At 44.2% G+C, this 15,294-nt stretch overlaps 1 protein-coding gene across 1 annotated transcript in view; it reads right to left on the bottom strand.

The window, feature by feature from the left end:
* Nucleotides 1-4,997: 4,997 nt before the first annotated feature.
* The window catches only part of LOC119396016 (ras-related GTP-binding protein C-like), a 16,391-nt gene continuing 6,094 nt past the window's right edge, over nucleotides 4,998-15,294 (bottom strand). The window contains 5 exon segments of the mRNA XM_037663047.2: nucleotides 4,998-5,396; nucleotides 5,398-5,495; nucleotides 8,113-8,261; nucleotides 10,258-10,400; nucleotides 11,975-12,089. Of these exon segments, the coding sequence (XP_037518975.1) occupies nucleotides 5,349-5,396; nucleotides 5,398-5,495; nucleotides 8,113-8,261; nucleotides 10,258-10,400; nucleotides 11,975-12,089 (553 nt within the window). The 3' untranslated portion in view covers nucleotides 4,998-5,348.

Raw genomic sequence — 15,294 nt, 5'->3', positions numbered from 1 at the left:
GTACGAAAAATTTACCTGTACATTGGCCTGCTTGCTTCTTTACTAGCAGATTGATATGAGGCATGAAACGGGAAAAATGTACAACACCTAGTGCATTTGCAAATAATAATGATTCACTAGTTAACAATTTCTTCTATGGACGTGAAGTGAAAAAGCCCTCCTGCATTTGATCCCCACTACAGCGTGGCTCAGAATTGGATATTAGTTTTAGAAAGTCAGACCCCACAATTTATTTTAAACTTAACTGTTTCTCTACCGAGTAAATTTAGGCCGAGGCAGTGTGCGTACTAGATACCCAAGAGCGACAGAACAAAAAAAAAAAAAAATGGCAGCTTCGCATTAGTGGTGCTATTAGCCTGAAGGAAGAGAGCAGCCGGGTGGCCTTCCTTGTTTCTCTTAATATTTTTTCTTTCTTGCACCTGTTTTTCGTGTCTCATTCTTTCTATTTCTTTTTTTCTCTCTTTTTTTCACTCTCTTTTCAGGTCTGTTTGTTTCTCTCTCCTCTCTCTGTCTTGCTCTCCGTTTCCTCAATCCCTTGTTTGTGTCAGTTTCTATCTCGTTCTATCTTTTTATGTCTTTATTCTTCTTATTTCTATTTTTCTCTTTCTTTCTCTGTGTATGTTTTTCTGCGTTTATATTTCTATGTCTTCATTCCCCTTATTTATCCCTATACTTCTATCCTTTCTTTCAATTGCTTTCTTCCTCTCTTTCTTTCTATCTCTCTCTTTTTCACGTGTTGGTTTCCGTTTGACACTCGCACCTGCTGTACATAGTAGCGGCGCTTGCCCAATTCCTGTGGCGCATACCCACCTCAGGAGTTTTGCGTGACTGAGCACAAGTTACCGATAGCTTAAGCAAGCTTCAATGTAAAGAGAACGAAGATAGGGCATGCTGGTTCATGATGATGATAGCTTTTTACTATGGAGCTCAAGTTAACGACAGCTTAAACAGCCTCGCTTTTAAAAACAACCCTAAGAACGAGGGTGCTTAAAAAATGCCATTATGAAAGGTCAGAACAGGCCTGACAACATAAAATAGCCAGCATGTTGTAAGCCTAACAAAATAATGCTAAGAAATATGAAGTTAAAAAACTCTGGGCACCACTTCGTTAACACGTTGGCAAACGTACCTACAAATGATACTCAGCAATGCAAACAACATGATGTTGTGCATTTTTACTCGTTACTGTGACAGGCTACTAGGATATCTCACATTTCACTCAAATACTGCATTTCATAAACTTTTTACGCAGACTGTTGGGTGATGCAAGAAAGGAAAAGCATTGCCAAATGCACACAACGGGCAAGAAACTATGCCAACAGGTGTGGAACGCTAGAGAACAGGCACTTATCTCCGGTGACATGTTTAGCTCACGGAGGAACAAAGACTTGCTCGAGTGCGGTGTGATAACAGCAGGAATCTTTTCCTGGGTCCCGACATTCCTTTTGTGTCGAGCAATCTACGAGAGGGGAGGGAGGGAACATTGTTTATTCTTGCGGCCGATAGCCCCTGGCACAAGGCTGCAAGAATTCGCTTGCCTACCTGCATGCCTAACAAGCTTGCAGACAGCTTCAGCAGAGCCAAGGTTACCAAGACCATAGAGTTTCCCACTGAAATTACTGTAGGCCGGAACTTCAGCATAGCAATCGTTCCGAGCATCGCTGCAATAATAATATGCACTAAATTTATCCCATCTTTGCCCTTGCTGCTTCGAGTTGTTTTTGTGGCCTTACTTACCTACTCTGTATTTGCATTTGTTATTGCGTAATATCACCCGCCACGGTGGTCTAGTGGCTACGGCGCTCGACTGCTGACCCTACAGGTCGCGGGATCAAATCCAGGCCATGGCAGCCGCATTTTCTACGGAGGCGAAAATGCCTAGAGGCCCGTGTACTTAGATTTAGGTGCACGTTACGAACCCCAGGTGGTCGATACTTCTGGAGCTCTCCACTACAGCAGTCTCTCATAATCATATCGTGGTTTTTGGACGTTAAACCCCGACAATTATTATTTCGAATATCGAATAAATCACTCTCCTAATAACAGCACACAAGAAGGCACTGCATGCATTCATAATCGCTACAAATTGTTGCACTTGTAATGCAACATGTTATTAAAAATGATCAGTTTGCTAAAGCTCACAAAACCACCTTCAAGCATGCAATTTGTATATATCAACCTATCAATCCCATGCTGGCTGGATAACCAAGCTAACAGCTTGCAAAGACACTACGGCGCCGGTTACCTCTAGCAATTTTTGTAAAAGGTTCTACAATGGCAGTGAATGCTGCATTTATTCGCGTATAAGCCAACCTGATAATAGATCAAATCCTTTTGGTTTCATAGAACTCCCTGGTCCTTTTAATGACGGCAGCTTCATAAAGTGCTGGTTATCTTCTTTACCATTTGTCCTCCTTGTCGGGGTCTTACGAAGTCGACAGATAACGAAGCCAAGGAAAGCACAGATAGCAGTACGTACGGAGTCATGCAAGTATCAATTCCCGCCCCCACAGCAGTTAAGAGTGTCGTACGAATGACAAAAAGCTGCGATGACGTGTTGACGATTCTGCATGTCCAGAGTAAATTCAAGAAATGGTTGCAAGAAGTTTGTGTAATGATCTTCAATGCGGGCTTTTGTAGGCTTTTCATTAAAGGGCCCCTCACCAGGTGACCTAACGTATTTTAGTTACACATTGCAAGTTGTTGCGAGCCCAATAAAGAGCATTATGCCGCAAGAATTTTTCTAATCGGTCAGTTAGAAGCTGAGAAAAACAATAATTTGTAGCGGCGCGAAACCATGATGCGAGGAGGCGAGCTGCAAACCCTCGCCGCTCGTCCCGCGTAGCCTTCGCAAGCCAAATCCCTTCCCTGCCCTCTTCGGCACGCGAGCGGAAGGATCACATAACGCATACGCATGAACACGTCATACGCACAGAATGTCACGAGCGCATGACGCGCCACGCGAGCGGTGTTGTGGCGGCGTTCTTAGCGCTTCATCTCTGCAAGTTATGCCGAATGCGCCCTCGCCAGATCACTTGCTTTCAACCTGTTACTGAGCACGAAAGCTGCAACATTTGTACGGACGCGAGACTAGCGGTGTGCCGCATGAACATCTAGTTAGACGCGGGAGGGATAAATGAGCCTAATGAGCGCTGGAATGCAGTAGAAAATTAGTTTCGTTGTAAAGGGTGGCGTCTGCACGATGCGCAAAGCGCGAGAACACGAACGCGTGCGAACGGAGGTAGATTAGTCTCGAATCTCGCTGCGATTCGCAGTAAAAATTAAAAAAGAAAACGCACACATTCCGTTTGTGTGTTTATTAGTGCTCTCAAGTTTTATTCATCATTCAAGCAACAAATTACAAAAACTACGCGTCGTGTCAAAATAATTATCGCATTGTCACGTGCTACTGTTGGCGACGTCAGAGCACACTCGTCTACGTAGAGGAGCGACGTCACAGCACTACTATCTACGTAGGGCCATTCTCTCATGCACGTCATCCCCTCATTCTCTGGGCGCATGGACGCGAGAAGAAGGGCAAGCAGCGTTCAGCTTGAAATTTGACCCATTTACGCGGCGCGTAGCGTTGCAAATTTTGGCAGACGTAATGGTGAACGCCTAGTGCATGGATTGCGCTCGTCAGCTCAAAATTGTCAAACCTGGTGAGGGGCCCTTTAAAGGGACACTAAAGTGAAACAACAAGTTAGTTTAGACTGATAAATTACACTCTGAAAACTTCAGTGTTGTTGATTTCACTACCATAGGTTAATCAGCAGATGAGCAAGTCATTGTTAAAAGTTTCACATTTAATTTTCCGCCAAAATAAATAAATAGAAATAAACAAGAGAAGAAAAGACAGAATAAACAGAGAAGAAGAAGAAAGAAATAAAGAAAGAAAAAATTTGCTATGCTAAACAGCAAGAGCCAGGACTATATAAGTACCCATCAGCTTCGGTATCTCTTTAATATTGTTCCTCCAGTGCAAGCTATGCTAATTTTTTCTATCGATTAGGAACTACGTAGGCCCTTGTATACGACGTCAAAATTCAATGATGTAACGGACAGGACCTAGAGGTGGGAAACTTCAAGGTCTCGCATCACCCGCATTTTCTTCTAGAGCATTTTCTCACTTACCAAGCGTCTTCTTGTAGCAACCGTGGTTTTTTGGTATCGTGAAAGAGTAATTTCTAATACAACAAAAATCGTTTTCCTCGTTAGTGTCCCTTTAAGCAGCCCCTAATCAGATCTGGGCATTGCAACCGATGAGGGCAGAACTTAGATTGCTTGACAGGCAATAGTGTCTGCAAAGTATGAAGCAGTTGTAGTGCTGTAGTTGGAAATTCAAATGGGAAGGCCGTACACAGGGGTGTAGCCAGAGAGTTGCTACAAGGTAAGTGCCATGCCCAAAACACTGTCCGCCGCACATGATATCCAGCATAAACGCTATGCGAGACACCGCCAACCTGATACTAAACGCCTTGTCATCAGCCCTCCGAGGTACAGTGCTTATAGATTCAAAGACAAATACTTAGGGCTAATGCGTGTACTTCGTTCCCATCATCTTCAGTTCATGTCACATCGATGTAATTGGTACCATTTGTGTTCCTCATTACCATTTGGAACTCCAATGGTAATGTTGGTTCTGATGTAACACTTGCATCAGAACCAACATTACCATTTGCGGTCAGCTTCCTAGCGACATGACGCGGCTAACTCGAGCAATTATGTATGTACCAGTCGTTATGCTAAGAGTTTTGATGTCCCATTTCAATCCATGAGCACTGTATCTACTACAAATGTGGAACTTGTGCACTGACAAAAAAGTGTTAAATGAAGGTCGAGTGCTAGAAAAACTCTTTAGAAATGTGTCTCACCAGAACTCTTCATTGCTGAAGCAGAGATTGCTGAAGGAAAGCACTCAGGGCACTGCCAACACCACATGGGATCAGTTGGCCACTAATGCCACTCTACTTTACGATGACATAACCAGTCTCACATTATAATGAAACATAGCATTTTTTTTTATTCAACTAACGAAAATCCCATAATTTAATATGTGACAAAACACGAACAAAAAAAAAATTAACGAGAGGGGACAGGGGGAATTGTTTAGGTTAACATTAAAAACGTCTCTTAAAGCTTTTTTTTAGTAGGTGCTCGACAGTGGCGCGCAAGGTCTCAATACCTAAGAACAGGCAGGTGATCTCTCGGAGGTTTTCTGAGTCTCTTCGACCTAATCATCGTCGTCGTTGTAAACTTCCACACAGCGAAGGGGATTATGTACATGAGAGAAAGGTGACGAGGACACGTAGAAGGAGGGCAAGACGCTCGGACGAGGATGAGCTCAATCACGCTTCCGGGTAGCCGTTGCTGAGGTTGAGGTCCACGGAGTTGGCTGAAACCCGGTGTCGTGGACGACTGCGACGCCCGGCACTGGACTTCGAATACCTCGTGGATGGCCTGGCGGAAACACTGGAAGTTGTAGTCGATGAGCCCTGCGAGGCAAGTGGTGGCATCAGCTGCACGAATGTAAAGCGCTCAACACGAAAAATAACTTCAGCAGAAGCCCGCAAGGTGGAGAAAAGCTTGGGATAGACTGTCATCCAACAACTTTGTTGCATGAAGCTACGAGGGAGACCAGCACAGTTTTTTGGAAAGAAAGTTGAAGGGCATTCACAAGCATAAAGAGGGTGCCTCAAGACTGGAATCATGTTTACTTGTATGTCAACAACATGGTATAATTACAGCAGGTGCATGTACTACGAGGTTTCTTTTTTTTCCTAGGTCCCATTGGTCGCTAAATGAGAACCACAGTGAAAATCAAGACTGTTTTGTTTGGAACATTTAGATACACTTTCCAGCTAGTTCTCTACATAAACAACCGCTCTAACTGAGACATTTGTAATGGTGTGGTACCAACTTTCTATACCCTTGTTATAGAAGGCAGTCGGCTGTGCTTTCAGCCAGTTCTGTACGCTGGTCTGCAGCTCATTGAGTCGAACTCCTGTTTTCCTGGCTTGTGTTTCATGTGAGCAAAGGGATGATAATCAGAGGGAGCCAAGTCCGGGCTGTACAGCAGGTAATCAAACACTTCCCATCAAAAATGCTGCAGGCGCTTCTTTGTTGCAGCTGCAGTGTGCAGCCGGGCAATGTCGTGAAGGACGATGCCTGACGACAACGTTCCTCTTCGCTTGTTCTGGATTGCCCTCTGTAGAGATCTTGAAGTGTTGGCGTAGTATGAGGTTGTAGTGATAATAATAATAATAATATCTGAGGTTTAACATCCCAAAACCACGATATGATTATGAGAGACGCCGTAGTGGAGGGCTCCTGAAATTTCAACCTCCTGGGGTTCTTTACGTGCACCTAAATCTAAGTGCACAGGCCTCAAACATTTTCGCGTCCATCGAAAATGCAGCTGCCGCAGCCGAGATTTGATCCCGCGACTTTCGGGTCAGCAGGAGGTTGTAGCGATGGCTGTGCCACATTCCATGAATACTACCAAGAGAACATCCTTTCTTTCCCAGAACACAGCAGCCATACACTTTCTGCTTGAGACGGTTCACTTGAACTTCTTTGCTTTCGGGGAATCAGAATGCATACGCTGTTTGGATTGCTCTTTTGTTTCCTCGGTTTCGAAACGGACCCATGCCTAGTTCCGTGACAATTTTATTATAAAAAATCTCCTCCTCATCATGGTAGCGCTGGAGAAACAATACTGTGGCTCCCATTTGCTTTGTCTTATGAGGGTCGGTCAGCATCTTTTCAACCCACCTTGCGCAGAGTTTCCAATACTGAAGTTTCTCACTCACGATGATACGTATAAGAGACCATGAAATTTCGGGAAACGGATCACTCAACACAGAAATTGTAAACCGCTGTTTTTCTCGAATTGCCTGATCCACTCGCTGAACAAGATTGGTTGACGCTTGCCTCCCTCCCTGCACGCCTACATCATGAATGTCTGTACGTCCTCCTTCAAAGTTCCTGCACCACTGTCCGCACTTTGCTGTCACTCATGACAGCTGTACCATACACATCATTCATTCATTGATGAATTTCGGCTGCACTGCACATTTCAGCAAGCAGAAATCGAATGACAGCATGCACTTCACCCTTAGCGAAAGACTCGCTAGAGCAACATCGTCAGAGGCATCTTTACGTGCTAACTGCGCGCTCAGAACTGACAACTTCAACATCAAACGATCACCGGACATACTAAAGATTTCCCGGAATGGTGCAGAAACTTGAAATTAGCAGTGAAATTGGAGGGGGCGCTTGCTTGGAAATTTACGGTACGTGTTTTAGATGTTCTGTGTATTAATCTACCCAAACTGTTCCCTTCCTTTAGCGTCCCCTTAAAAAGCACCCGTTTTAAAGGGGTCATGAACCACTTTTCCAAGTAATGATCTAATGGCCTCAGTATCGGAGTGTACTGCCTCCCGAATCGATTGCCGCAAAAATTTCTCGAATCCGTCAAGAATCAGCGGAGTTACGGGGGTTTGGCGCACGCTCCCAGCGCTTTCTCTCTTTTCTCGTGCCGGCGAGTGCACTGGAAGCTAGACAGGGAGGGATGGCATGGGGGAAAGAAGTTACGCCAGCGCGCGTCATGAAACACGATCGCTCTCCCGCTGTGATTCGCTTGCGCGAGTTGCGGCTACCGTGTACTGAGGAGTGCGGCGCCGGCAAGTGGCGGCACCCCGCGGCAAGGTGCGCACCTGATCCCCAACGCCGCTCTCGATTTACGTCGGCTATCGGCCAATAAGCATGCTATGTCTCTTGCGACGTACAGCGGACAGACGCCCCGCCCACCGACGAGAGTGAGAGCCGGCCTCTGTTTGAAAAGAGGGTTCCTGGGGAAACGGCAACTTCGCGCTCCGTTTGTGGCCATTACGCGGCGCGCACGACTGTAATATTTGGCAGAGCAGTTCATAGCCGTGTCAGCTTTCCGCAGGATGTGTTTTTTCAATCAGCCCAAGGGGTGCTTCATGACCCCTTAAAAGACAACCAGTCCACCTCAAGCTGCCAAAAAAGCCAGCTTACTGAACAAGCTGCAGACTTTCATGCAACCCTCAGCACACGACACATCAGGGTACCATGCGATGTGCTCACCCTGCTTGTCGAAGTTCTCGTCCCTGAGTATGCAGACGAGGGCAAGGAACCGGTTGACCTCCTGCAGGTACAGCACTGTCCCATTGTTCAGCTTTATGATGCTGGCAGACTCGCTGTCGAAGGTGCTCCCATCGCCGTCCGCTTGCAAGCTGAGGACACAAACAACGCAGGTTTACGCACAAGCTTTTAAAATGAAGGCCAGCTCTTGCCCCAAATATATTGTTGAGGCATGTGCAAACGCAATATTTTAAATTTTTTTTTTTCAAAAGTGAACATTATGACTGAGTAGTAATTAGTACTGAATAATTTCAACTACAGCAGTTTCAATGTAGTGTGGCATTTGTGCAAATCCTGGAACAGCGGCCAGTACAGTTGATATATCTTAAAAAAAAAAAAAGAAGTCGGGAGGGATCTTTTAGAAGCCTCCAAACAATTTATGCCCAGAAATTCCTTCGATTTCCTCCAAAGAGCTATTGGTCAGGTATTTCAGCTAATTAGCTAAAAAATCACTTCACCACTGAAGTATTTTTTTCTATATTATAAACAGTAACACTTCTCTTCGTAGCACCTTTACATGCTGCCAGTTGACTTCACCATTTCGAAAAACACTGCTCAACGCCATTCATGTCAAGGATTAAAAAGCAGCGTTTGGGTAACATATTTTCTTCTTTGATAGAGTGAACGATTTGTTTCTTATTGCAAGGGATCAAATAGTACGAGGTATTGGAACTAATGAACCAGCATCCATAAAAAGCTGGAGCGAGCACAACGCTTGGCTGCTGATGTAACATGCACATAAGGATAGAGTGTTCGTGAATGATTCCAGCTCAAATTGATGAAAAAATCGTTGAACAGGGAATGCTGAAACACTGGCTCCAGCTACAGTGCATGTTCAACGATTTTCAATCACATCAAGCCGCCACCTTCCTCTGAACTTCAGCATTGTTTGAATTAATAATAATAATAATAATAATAATATATGGAGTTTAACATCCCAAAACCACGAATATTGCCATGTAAAACATATTTCTGTGCGAGAGACTGCCACAGATGATAACAATAAGCCACATGAACAATGTCATCATCTCGCAGGTAAGTGCTTGGCACCTTGAGAGCTTCAATCAGATGTACCTAAGGCTGTTATACAGAGTGAACCGAGAAGCAAACACACAAATCACCATGGCAGCATATCGCCAGGCACAGAAAGTGTTGCCATGCGCTTCTGATACTCCCAACACAGACGTCAAGTTATGTCTGAGACGTGCAGGTTTCCTGCTACCAGTTGGGGGTTGTATGTGCTGCCCAAAAGAGCTGCATCTCAAATGTTTACCAAGACTTGCAAGGGACCTACACTTCATGCCACTGATGTACTGTCTAGCACTTCCAACTGTTTGTGAAATGTCGGCTACTGAGGTCAGTTGGTGGCCTAACAGGCATTTTGCCCACCTTGCATTTGCATAGAACACATTTGGCAATAACCTTAGATGATGTTATGGATGCTGCGAAACCAGAGTATATGAGATACAGCACATCACACAGAGTTCTAAAAGCAGTGCAAAATGGCTGGGACACACTGCATACAAAAGCGTGCAACGCTGTGCGCAGTTTTATCAAACAGGAGTGCAAGATGAGTGCAAAAAAGCAATGTAATGATCAATAAGCACAAGTGTGCTAAACAATTATGCCCAAATACGGGCCTTCGAATCAAAGAAAAAAATGCACATGAGTTAATTTTGCGTCATGAAAAATGCAATACTTTACTGAAATACACTGGACTTGTGTTAATTAAACTCTGCATAATTCATATTTTAAGTTTATAAATTGACGCCAATCAATTCCCATACATTACTAGTGACCCACAATTTGATGTAAGTATAGTCACTGCAGTGTAATACTAGTGAGCAACTCCAACGCAATGAGACTTAAAAGCAATATCAATGGAAGTAACACTTATCTTACGATCTTGTAAACAATGTAAACACATAAAACCTGAGAGGCATGCAAATCACATAAAAATCATCTTTTTATATTATCACACTAATTCATATCTACATCAGTGGTAAAAGTCAGGCTTGACTGCGAAGGTCATACCACACACCACCTCACACTGTAGTTCAGCACGTAGCATTTTTGGGTCACACTCACCCATAGATAGATGAGATGTCAATGATGACATCAATCATGTCGCAGCAGAGCTCGTAAGACTGCATGTCCACGGGTGAGTTATCAGTTGCAATGTACATTTTGGTCACAACATCAAACAGGAATGCCTTGTCAATCCCAGAATTCTGAAGAAAAAATAACAGAAAAAAAATGTAAGAACAGGAATTTGCATTTATTTTCGCAAAGGAGCATAATGTTCCGAACAAGCTAATCTTACCCAAACAGGTTACATGGTCTATTATCTCAACACTTTTACGCAAAAAAAAAAAAAAAGATGAACAGCTGAGGATTGACTAAAAACATTAACCCTGTAAATGAGAAACTTTCAACCATCACATGTACCCCTGTGATTTTATATTCATGTGGGAGAGTAAAAAACAGCAACAAATGCATTGAATTGTGCATAAGCTTCAATCCTTTGAGCAGTCAATGACTCACATGTCTGGAAGCAAATGAAAAAAAAAAAAAGGGACAAAGCAGCCTTTGCAAAATAAAGTACCTTCAAAAGTCTCTCTAATGGCACTGGCACCTTCCCTGACTTCTAAGCAAGTCTTTATTGTGCCACTAACCCTCCTGTTTTGCCAGTATATTGCTTCTTTTTTTTCTATGGTGGCACCCACCATGACAGCTTCGTAGTAGTCTCAGTTTCCGTTAGTTTATACCGTGTCTACATATACCGTGCTTACACACTTGATATGTGACATTCATAAAAATGTCGTTCCAAGTTACGGGCACTGAAAAAAAGGTTTTTATCTTACTTTTTATCACTTAAAGGGGTCGTGAACCACTTTTCCAAGTAATGATCTAATGGCCTCAGTATCGGAGTGTACTGCCTCCCGAATCGATTGCCGCAAAAATTTCTCGAATCCGTCAAGAATCAGCGGAGTCACGGGGGTTTGGCGCACGCTCCCAGCGCTTTCTCTCTTTTCTCGTGCCGGCGAGCGCACTGGAAGCTAGACAGGGAGGGATGGCATGGGGGAAAGAAGTTACGCCAGCGCGCGTCATGAAACGCGATCGCTCTCCCGCTGTGATTCGCTTGCGCGAGTGCGGCTACCGTGTACTGAGGAGTGCGGCGCCGGCAAGTGGCGGCACCCCGCGGCAAGAAGCGCATCTGATCCGAACGCCGCTCTCGATTTACGTCGGCTATCGGCCAATAAGCATGCTATGTCTCTTGCTACGTACAGCGGACAGACGCCCCGCCCACCGACGAGAGTGAGAACCGGCCTCTGTTTGAAAAGAGGGTGCCTGGGGAAACGGCAACTTCGCGCTCCGCTTGTGGCCATTACGCGGCGCGCACGACTGTAATATTTGGCAGAGCAGTTCATAGCCGTGTCAGCTTTCCGCAGGATGTGTTTTTTCAATCAGCCCAAGGGGTGCTTCATGACCCCTTTAAAAGTATAGCTTGTCAGTGCGAGGCAGAGGTACCAATTATAGCAGAGCAACGGCAGAATAACCAAAACTGCAACTCATGTTTAAAATAGGGATGTAAAGTAATAGAGTATATCACACACACACGCATACGAATATACATATGCATAAAGGTTTCTAGCATCTTAAGTGCAATAATAAAGCCTTAAAAAAAGTTTTCTGCTCTAAGGTCCAAGTGACTCCTTAGCTGCTGAGAGAGAATGATGGGCAATCTTCCTTCAAATGACATTTTAGATCCGAACAGTCAATCCGCTGACAAGCCAACACTCACCGAGATGAAAATGTTGAGGAGGTTTTCTAACGTTGGCAGCTCGGGGATCAACTTCTGGAGCACCTTGCTGAACGCCTCGAAAATAGAGTGATCGTATATGCTGGTGAGATAGAAACTGTAGAAGAGAACAAAACAAAGACACGTGGGGCATTAAATTGAGAAATATTTAGCACGCTAAGAGCCACGAAGACTTTCATTCAGTCTCTGTTAGTGATAAAAATGAAAAGTAATTTTATGGGGGGGGGGGGGGGGTCATACACATGATTGATTGAAACCTGCCAACCTTAGCCAAAATGAAAATTCAAGGCCATGGAAATGGTAGTGCCATGTTCTGAAACATTTATAAATACATGGACCGCTTGCAACACCACTGCATGGATGCTGCCATTATCAAACTCGTGACCACAATCACTTTGCGACCATGTGTCCATGCTGATGATAGCTTATGTGCAAGCAGGGCATCAATGACAGACCTTGATGTAACATGCTTCCCATATAACGAAGTAGCTAACCCTTGATAAGTACGTCAATTGAACATCTCGTATTTTTAACCTCAATATAACAAACAGCACATATCTGCACTTTTTCAATATAATGATGTTTCACAGTTGCCGGAAAGAAAGGCTGAAGGAACCAAGCGAAACTGCTGCAGATGTCACTGGTCAAATGGTTGAATCACACGCAGTTCGCATACACATTTCAAATAGCATACCATGCGACCCAGAGCAGCTGACAAAGAGGTAAGGCACATATATTGGCTGCAGTAAAGTTAACGCGTCGTGGCCTTCAAGATGAGTCACGTGATCTCAGAGCACATAACAGCTGGCAACAGCGGCGCTGGTGTGAGGCTCCAGGAGTCACATGTATGAGTGCATCACATCGCACATTCTACGGAGCATAGTTCATTGATTCGTGCGCGCCTTGTGTCAGCACCCAATTTGATGTTGCTGCCTCTGACAAGTATGCCGTAACAAGCATGAGTATCAATAGACGTATTCTCAGTAGCACTAAAGGCAATGACATATCTATTTTGAGGGGGTGTTGCAAAATTTGCACTGGAACATCGCATTAGTTGCGATTCTGCTGTCTGGGGTTTACCTCTTTGATGACCCAACCGGTAGCGAGCCTTCTCGTGTGAATTTAGTTCGAGGAGCAACAACAACAAGTACACTGCAAGTTAGGACTTCTCCACCACATCAAGCCATCTCGCAAAACCCAGCAGAAAACATCACTTTGTAGCAAGGTTTGCCAGGTTTCCTTTTGTTTTACATTACAGCAACTGCTTTGCCGTAGTAACACTTTGAACTGTAGGGCTTTCAGCTAATATTTTCGTAGTGGGAGCACTGTCCAAGAAAAAATTTTGATTTCATCATAGCTGGTGGCTATTATACGTGCAGCATTTTGCGTATTTCTCAACCTTTTCAAGCATTTCTTTCTTGTTGGGTAGAAGCAGATTTTTAGACACATTCAGCAAGAGTTTGTTACAATCTTGATTTCGGCGATTAAAATCTCGTGTCCTTGAAAAGCATACATGTTTTGCTGACTTTTCGTGTATCGCATAACATTTGCCGTAATATCTCTCCACAGCAAAACAAATCCAGCATAACCTGCACAGAACAGCAATTTCTTCAAGAGAAGGGAGAAGTCAAATTTGATTATTTTGAAAAATTAATTACTTGTGGAATTAATTCCTTATTCATTAGTATATTTTTACGAGGCATACTGCATGAGCCTGCCATCAATCAAGTTTTGTCCTGTTGGCTGTATGAGGAGAGGATGTCAGGTGGAATAGGAAGATGCAGAAATATTATTTACTTTTTATATTAATTACTTATAACCAGAGGTTACTGCTGCTCACATAAAGTTGCCTATTCACATAAAACTGCTGAGAGTTTTGCTAAAGCTGTTTAACTTATTGCATTTAACTCGATGGGTAAATAGCAAGCTGTACATCACCGTCTGCACAAAACAGCACTAAGCCAGACCACGTTACGTGCAGTTTACTGTCTCCTTGTTTGCTTTCCCTTGTCTGTAGAGCGAGACACTGCGTGCTATCAACTGAGTGGCTTATACGACAGCAAACTCACGTGACAGGCAGAGCTCACGTTGTCACGGTACACAGGAGGGACTAAGATTAGCCCTGGAAAAATTCACGCTGACGCATCCCTCAGCATCAAACAGCGGGCAGGGTGCCGAACAGCAGGAAAAGGATTCAGGCTGCCTGATAAGATATGCCAGATAAACTAACTGCTCGTGCTTTCTTTGGAAGCGCAGTTCGTAAAGCCAAGATTGCTGTGATCAGTGTATCTGCTTGACTGCATTCGCCAGTTGTGAAGCGAAAGGACCAAAAGCATTACAACTCTGTGGGTGTGGAAAGAAAATATGGCCTTTCCCCTTGCCCTGTCCTCGCGTCATGTGCAGCAGTGTTTCCCAATGATGAACACGATAGGGTTTGCCCTACGTTTGACCTCGTTGCAGTTCATTTCTCAATCTCACAGGCAATGTCTTCTCGATAAACATGCATTGAGCTTCATGGCCGATTTCCACACCACCTCCTCTCCCACCCTGCTTCTTCCTCTGTTCTCCCGTTCAGTCAATTTTTTTTGGCTGCGTCACTTTTTCTGCACCAACAGTAGTTCCGGCTAAGCAAGGCAACCCCAACCCCACATTGGAAATGAAGTGATCATGCAATAATACAAAACAAAAAGTCTGATGGCAGTTATAGTCATCGGCCTGTGCAACTTGAAAGCCAACAGCAAAAGGAGACGAGAACGTGCGTACAAACGCAGCTGACTTCATTGTGAACATTTTATCTTGCCACAGCGTCACGTGTACTGATAACGCCAAACGACGAGTGGCATCGTGCATGACACGAATACTACACAACAAAGGGCATTCAGTCGACAAGTTCGCTTGTGGCTGTCAAGGGCCTTAACGGAGCACAAATTCATAGGAGTCCTGCACTGTTAAGGTCTTTGAGAGCCTTAAAGGGACCGACAACTGGCCAGAACGGGTGATTAGATCCTGGTGGAAATGAAAAGGCCGTGAATTATAGTGACAGATTCCAGAATACTTTTCGCGATCTGAGTAGCATTTATATTTTTAAATGGCGTTTAAAAGTAACAAAAACCGGTATGTCGCGCCGCCTAGCGCGAGCGCCATGAACCAGACGTATGCAGTCTTAAGCACTTTGTTGTAAGTAGTCTAATGCTTTTACACGCACCAGAACGAGGGCTGAAAATTTGAATATGTATGTTATTGTCAATTCCCGTTTTGTTTCTAAGGTAAAAGAAGTAAAGCATGAGATGCGGCGCTGCTTT

This window comes from Rhipicephalus sanguineus, chromosome 6 (assembly GCF_013339695.2).
Source record: "Rhipicephalus sanguineus isolate Rsan-2018 chromosome 6, BIME_Rsan_1.4, whole genome shotgun sequence".
NCBI classification, from domain to species: domain Eukaryota; kingdom Metazoa; phylum Arthropoda; class Arachnida; order Ixodida; family Ixodidae; genus Rhipicephalus; species Rhipicephalus sanguineus.
This window is presented reverse-complemented; position numbering and strand designations above follow the sequence as displayed.